General features: G+C 37.5%; 1 protein-coding gene across 1 annotated transcript; it reads left to right on the plus strand.

The window, feature by feature from the left end:
• The first annotated feature begins 662 nt into the window (after window positions 1–662).
• On the plus strand, window positions 663–1,377 carry LOC310639570 (cytochrome c oxidase assembly protein COX19-like). The gene has a single exon (XM_083361316.1). The coding sequence runs from the start codon at window positions 721–723 to the stop codon at window positions 1,015–1,017; it is 297 nt and encodes a 98-aa protein (XP_083217442.1). The 5' UTR covers window positions 663–720; the 3' UTR covers window positions 1,018–1,377.
• Window positions 1,378–7,599: the final 6,222 nt, after the last annotated feature.

Below are 7,599 nucleotides of genomic sequence, written 5' to 3' on the forward strand. Positions count from 1 at the left end.
TTCTTAAGGATGGAATCAGCTGGTTGCATTACTGAATGAACAGGCAGAAAGGCATCCACCAGAACTATTATTTGTACAGTGTTAGTCTTCTGCTTAGAAATCAACAGAAAATCATCTGCAGACCTATCTGTAATGTTTTTTTAAGTGTTGCCATACACTCACACATTTTTTGAAACAATGTGAAAATTGGTTATTACAACCCAAAATTCTAACGGACTTAAATTTGCAGAAACTGAAATGTCTGCATCATCATCCTTTCTTATTCTCTATCGATGTTGAAATAACATTTTTGTTATATATGTACTTTTATCATTTCCCCCAATATGACATTCCCAGATGTGTATGACTATGGATTCCATCGTTCCAGGAGAAATATTGATTATGTTGGGTGGTGATGGGAATTAGACTTCAGTGTCTCTGGAGTGCATCAGTTTGTGAATGCTATCTGAGATGCAAAGACAATCTCTCAATTGCCAGATGTAGAAATCAATTGCTTTGCACTAATGCTTGCATTTGCCCATGCAGTAGAACAAATGCCTAAGTCAGCATTGTTTGCTTCTGTTTGTTCTTTCTACTTAATCATATTGTGAAATGTTGATGAGCAGTGGTAAGGAAATGCTCTGCAGAATAACACCACTAAAGAAAACAAGAAAGAATGGGGAAAGACCGCTATTGTAACAGTGGTGGCGGGCCTGGCCCGTCGGTTCGTCCGCTTCCATCATGTCCAGCATGGTTTTTGGGGCGAAAAGCTTCAAGCCGAGGCCGCCGGACAAGGGCTCCTTCCCCTTGGATCATTTCGGCGAATGTACGCTTTTCAAAGAAAAATTCATGAAGTGTCTGCAGGCAAATCACTTTGAGAACGGATTGTGCAGACAGGAGTCCAAAGAATATCTAGAATGCCGAATGGAGAGAGAACTTATGGCCAAGGAGCCACTGGAAAAACTGGGATTTAAAGACTTAAAGGAAGAGAAACAAAAAGACCAGCCAGAGACGGCAGGACAAAAATATCCCTCCTGACCTTCCATTTTAATCCCAGAATCTGCAGTCATACATAGTGTACGTTGCCTCATTCGCGTTCCGTTTTAAGAGAAAGTTATTCTTGAAAAAGGTTACCAGAAATTCAGCAGATGATAGATTGGTAGGAATTTATTCAAGAAGGGTGGTGGGGTTTGTCTTCCAGCTGTTTCCGTAGTTTGGGGATAGTTTTTCTCTTAAAAAAAAGAAAGAAAGAAAAGAAGATTGCAGTGCCTTTGGATAGAATGTTTGGACCGGTGTTGAAACTGATATTAAAATGTTAAAAACTTAAGCCAATAATCAGAAATGATGATGTTAGATTTCTGTACTCTGTACTGAGTTTTTATTAAAGATTTAGCCTTCTTTTTCTCTCTGAATTAAAAAAAAAACAAAAAGAAAACAAGAAAGAATATCTGTAAAGATCCATCAAGTTTGGAAAGAAACAAAGGACCACATTTTTCCCCCACCTTTCTCACAAGCATTAGAAAACTTTCCAGATTATAGCACCAGTGTCACCCCATTGAGGAAAGTGTAGTTCAACAATCCACAAAATAATCCTGTCAATAAAAATGGCAAAGAATGAAGCAAAGGAGTCAGAGGGAGAATCTCCAGACCTTGCATTGTACAAAGTAGCCCTTTCTCAAAAGAGTTCTGGGCTAACTTGTATAGTGATGAGAGGTTGCACAGCATTACCTGTACACAGAGGCATTATTCCAGCTTTGAAGCAATGAAAGAGAACAGGAATTGGATATTGAGGTCACAGAGGGGAACAGCAGGAAGTGCCATTTACCTGCTGGGAATAGGTATTGAGGATACCAGGATTGAACTGAGAAGATTCTAAAGCAGTGAACTGAAACTGCTGCATGTCACCTTAAACCTGGCAGGCATAGTCAAAGAAAAAGATGGAAAATTACAACAAAATAAGTAGACACTGACACACACATAAGGGTCACAAACCACATTCTATTTTTAGTAGTAGTAACAAGCTATTAGGTGTTTGTGATTTGTTTGCTTATTAATTTCAGTGACTAGACCTTGTGTGCACCAGGAAGAGATTGAAAGTCAATTGACATGTATATTAAGGAATGAGTTTTGTGGCATATCAATGGGATGCTAATTAAAGAGTATTTGATGAGAAATATTTACTTGTTTTATATGATTCTTGCTAATCTAGAAGTAAAATTAAAACCTCTTTAGCGGTATCAGGTGGAAGGGGCTAAAATAATGAATATGGCAGTCATAAGCCCTGCTCTCTTTTATGTACTTTATTTAAAAACACCTGAAGCTCTGTGGAAACCTAAAGGGAATCTGAATAAACTCTGTCTATTTGAACAAGCTTTTCTTGTCCTGAAAGGTCTGATATTATTTAAATAAGCCCTTTAATGCTAGCTCTGTCTCTTGGCGCTAGATTGGAATGTGTGATGGCCCCTTTCTGTGATGTTTTGGACTTTTGAATTGTTTGTTTTCTTCCTTTCAGCTTTCTCATTTGACAATCTCTTTCCCTTGTTCTGACCTCTGCTTTTTATTGTTGGATTCTGTAAACTGCTCAAAGTCATAACAGATTAGAGGGGCCTATAACATAAAATAAAAGGTAAGATTAAAAACAATCATTCTGTAGAATATACTCTAATATTATTTTACATTTATGGGCTGCAATGAGATGTAGCTAGTTAGGAGTAAGCAACAAAAGGCAAATAGGATAAGTTGTTTGTTTGATACTGCATTTTAAGAGTGATTGCTTTCATGTGGTTCATTAAACAGAGAAACCAGCAAAACCTATCTGCTTTGTCTGTAATAGTTGGAATATGTATTGCTCAGTACAAAATGGAAATCAATAAGTAGAGGAATTCTGTTATAAGGATCAATTAGAGCCATGTCTTACTTTTTAATCATTTGTAAAAAAGCGGATTGCTGTAGTACAGGAAGAGCAGGGGAAAAAAACCACACATCTGTCTCCCAAGGACATCCAACCAAATCTGCTTAGCCTCCTAATGCAAGCCTGAATAAGTTCTAATTAACTCACCCACAAGCCGTGACGTTCTTTAATGTAACTAGGGAGTACATAAATAGGTAGATAAAAAATTCATCCCTACTTTTACCAAACTATCAAACAAGCATACTTTCTAATCATCCTCATTGGATAGCTAAACAATCAATATGTGGATATTCCTTTGTGTGTGCATGTGTGAAACACTTCTGATGAACAAATATTGCCAATAGGTAGTACAATAATGAGAGATTTTCAATATACGGTGTCTCTACAAGTGATAAGGTCATATGAATCATTGTCAAAAATTTCCTAAAGTTAGATACTGTATACAGTATCAAATGTTTTATAAAACCTTGGGAAAATTCTTTTAAAACAACTCTACTTCTTTGATGGGTATTCTGTAGACAAGGTCAAATAAATGAACTTTGCGGTATTTGTTGAGAGTCAGTGTTTCTTTAGATTTCAAGAAAACGTTAAGAATCTGTTTCTGATTATCTGTTTCTCTAGAAAAAGGGGGGAAAGCTCTGGATTGTCTGAAAAAAATATACTTTATACCAAATCAATAAAAACAAGAAAAAGATCTTGCTCTAAATTAATTTAATCAGAATTAATGAACACTTTTTAGCCCTGCACCATTGTAGAGTCAATTAGCTCTGTTCATTCAAAAAGCTAGAATAATATATTAAATGTTTCATTCCTCTTTGCGCAGTTAATGATTTTTCTATATTTTGTCAAAGTCATATTCTTCACTCTGTAAAATAGTATTGCTCTATTCAGTTGAATATCCTGTGGATGCCTGCTGGTATAATGTATGTAGCTAACCTCTAGATATAAGACAGGGTGACTTGGGTAGCTCCCATTTGTAGTGAGAGAATGAAAAGTGGAGTGGAAGGGATTCTGGCTCCTTATGTCATAGTAAGAAGATTTACTACCTTCTCTAGATGTCATATGAGATCTTTTTGTCAGTTGCTAGTTAGATGATATACATTTTGTGATAAGTGGTATAAGGTTGATTGGGATATTAGCTACATTGCTGGCTTCCAAATGTGAGTAATGAATATCTGAACTGCATTAGGAGATAGTGATCAGATGAACCCCAGTTTTAATGGGCCAAGGAATATGTGGCAGGAAATACTAGCTTTACTGTTCAAGGAAAACTTTCAAGCACCATAACTGCATAGTACAGTAAAGGAATCAAGATTCACATAGATGTTCGTTAATTAGCTTTAATGCCAATAATTAGGAGTTAGAGTGCAGAATTTTAAGAACTAAGATAAGAACCCTCCAGCCTTCCTTTATTAAAGAGAGTTCATTAAAATAGCGCTTCTTTGAAGATTTTGAATCTCTTTTTTCTCTTAATGTTTGCATAAGGGACTACATTTTGGTTTGTTAGATAAGCCTATAATAAGATCTGTTGATTGTATTTAGAGATACTGCCTTTCCTTTCTCAGCCTCAGCACAATATTTTGCAAGAAAGGAGACTGACAATCTGTTGATCCCCACTTCTGGGTATAGCTTAAATCCTGATTATAACATCAAGTTGAGTTGCTGGTGGTAAATGCCAGATCCATTTTTAAAAAGAACTTGTTTATCTGCCATCTTGTAATGGACAGATGCACATGTTGTGTATTACTGAATCTAATTGGGCAAGGAAGATGTCATCCTGAGATCTAGCCTCTCAGATTTCAGGTTGTTCAGCAGGTTCAATTCTAGCACAATGCTGTGATCGAGAGCAGATGATATACCTAAAAGACATCTTACTTGAAACTAAGGGCCCTGCTTCTAAATGATGGGATATGAATATTGTTTGATTGTTAGGCTAAAGGAACAAAGAAGAGATCCTGCTAATGTATTGACCATTCTGATGCATGGTATAGTCATAAGTCACATTTCCAATGCTGTTGTAACTTTGAATGGTCATTAAACAAATGCTTGTTAGCCAAGAACTACCTGTAGTTCTCATATACCTGTGGTAACCTGAGTACAATATACAAAAAATATCCTCCAAGACATTCTGACAGAGAATTTAAATGCCTCTCCATGGTGAAGTAAATCTGCCTGTCTTATCTTTTAATGGTTCTATTAATGTTTGCATTTATTTTAATTCAGGTTTTAAACTTTTATTTTTTATTCTATATCTTAACTTACCAACAGCCACCTTGAGTGCTCAGCTGAATTGACAGGCGGGATAAAAATCAAGTAGGCAGAGTGGAAAGAAGGGATCTTCCCACCTATCTTCTTTTAATTATTTCTTTGCCTGTTTTTAAATAACATTCATTGTATTCTTATTTGCAAGCATTTGAATTTATTGTAAGCTGCTTTAATCCTAAAATCCAGGATATAAATAATTTTAATAACTAACTGACTAAATAATGAAATCTATTTATCTATTTACTCCAGTGTTACAAATTATGTGACAAATTTATTGAAATTTCCTTTCCTGAAAGTAGTTTGTTGCTTTTTTTTTAAAAAAAAAATCCATTTCAGGGTGATTTAGCAATTTTTACTTTTTAAAAATGTTATTACTACATGGAGACAAATGAGGCATCTTCCTTCCCTTTCATGCTGCATGACTGTAATTTCTATAACCTCCTGACTTCCTGATTTGTAAAGCTCACAAAAGAGCTTCCTTGGAACTGAATTCTCAGAAGTGGGGAGGTGTTGAAAAGATTACACAAAATAGGAGAGCAATTATAGGAGAAGCGCAGACAGAGCCTGGATGTGGAGTTGAGAGGACTCAGTCTAGAATTTTTACATGTCCACAAATTCTCCAAGTCTAGGACCCCCTTGAATTTCATTCATCCTTGTATTGTGCCAATTTAATGCTGACTGATAGTTGACCAGATTCTTATGTGTAGGCTTGAGCAATAAATCTTCTGAATTGGAACTTACGTGTAATCCTGATTCTTCATGCCTGACATTAACCTATCCTACTCTACTTAGCCTTCTCATAATTTATAATATGTAGGCTGGTCGTTATTTTGCACACCACCAATAAAAACTGTTAAAATATTCTTTTCCTTTTAAAATTTCAAACATATTCTTTTCTATCAAATGGTACAAGTTGCATAGAAAATCTCAACACAGCACTAGTAATAAACCTTAACAAAGCTAATTTCATCATTGTAGATAATTGCACAGACAGGTAATTGGGTCTTGTCCTGCAAAGATGACTGTGCAAAAAGGTGTGACTTGAAGGAAGGAGGCAATATTTGTTCAAAGCCCCTTGAGTATGCATACTTTTATATGCAGAAAGGGAAAGGAATGCAAAGGAGAGCTGTTCATGCAGATGTTCCAAATTGAATAGCTGTTGTTGTTGTTAGCTGCGAAGTCGTGTCCGACCCATCGCGACCCTATGGACAACATTCCTCCAGGCCTTCCTGTCTTCTACCATCTTCTGGAGTCCATTTAAGCTCACGCCTACTGCTTCAGTGACTCCATCCAGCCACCTCATTCTCTGTCGTCCCCTTCTTCTATTGCCTTCGATCTTTCCCAGCATTAGGCTCTTCTCCAGTGAGTCCTTCCTTCTCATTAGGTGGCCAAAGTATTTGAGTTTTAGCTTCAGGATCTGGCCTTCTAAAGAGCAGTCAGGATTGATCTCCTCTAGGACTGACCGGTTTGATCGCCTTGCAGTCCAAGGGACTCGCAGGAGTCTTCTCCAGCACCATAGTTCAAAGGCCTCAATTCTTTGGCGCTCAGCCTTTCTTATGGTCCAACTTTCACTGCCATACATTGCAACTGGGAAGACCATAGCCTTGACTATACACACTTTTGTTGACAGGGTGATGTCTCTGCTTTTTAGTGTGCTGTCTAGATTTGCCATGGCTTTCCTCCCCAGGAGCAAGCGTCTTTTAATTTCTTGGCTACAGTCCCCATCTGCAGTGATCTTGGAGCCCAGGAAAACAAAATCTGTCACTACCTCCATTTCTTCCCCATCTATTTGCCAAGAATTGAGAGGGCCAGATGCCATGATCTTGGTTTTCTTAATGTTAAGTTTCAACCCAAGTTTTGCACTCTCCTTCTTCACCCGCAACAAGAGGCTCTTTAGTTCTTCTTCACTTTCTGCCATTAGAGTGGTATCATCTGCGTATCTTAGGTTGTTGATATTTCTTCCGGCAATCTTAATTCCAACTTTTGATTCATCTAGCCCTGCCTTTCTCATGTTGTGCTCTGCATATAAGTTAAATAGGCAGGGCGACAGTATACAGCCTTGCCAGACTCCTTTCCCAATTTTGAACCAATCAGTGGTTCCGTGTCCAGTTCTCACTGTTGCTTCTTGACCCGCATATAGGTTTCTCAAGAGACAAATAAGATGGTCTGGTACTCCCATCTCTTTAAGAACTTGCCACAGTTTGTTATGATCCACACAATCAAAGGCTTTAGCATAGTCAATGAAGCAGAAGTAGATGTTTTTCTGGAACTCCCTAGCTTTCTCCATGATCCAGCGTATGTTGGCAATTTGATCTCTAGTTCCTCTGCCTCTTCGAAATCCTGCCTGTACTTCTGGTAGTTCTCGATCCACATACTGCTGAAGTCTAGCTTGTAGGATTTTAAGCATGACTTTACTAGCATGAGAAATGAGTGCAATGGTGCGA

Source organism: Vipera ursinii (genome assembly GCF_947247035.1).
Source record: "Vipera ursinii genome assembly, chromosome: 4".
NCBI lineage: Eukaryota > Metazoa > Chordata > Lepidosauria > Squamata > Viperidae > Vipera > Vipera ursinii.

Coding starts and splice junctions, on each gene's coding strand:
- LOC310639570 (XM_083361316.1), top strand. CDS start 721: ATGTCCAGCATGGTTTTTGGGGCGAAAAGCTTCAAGCCGAGGCCGCCG.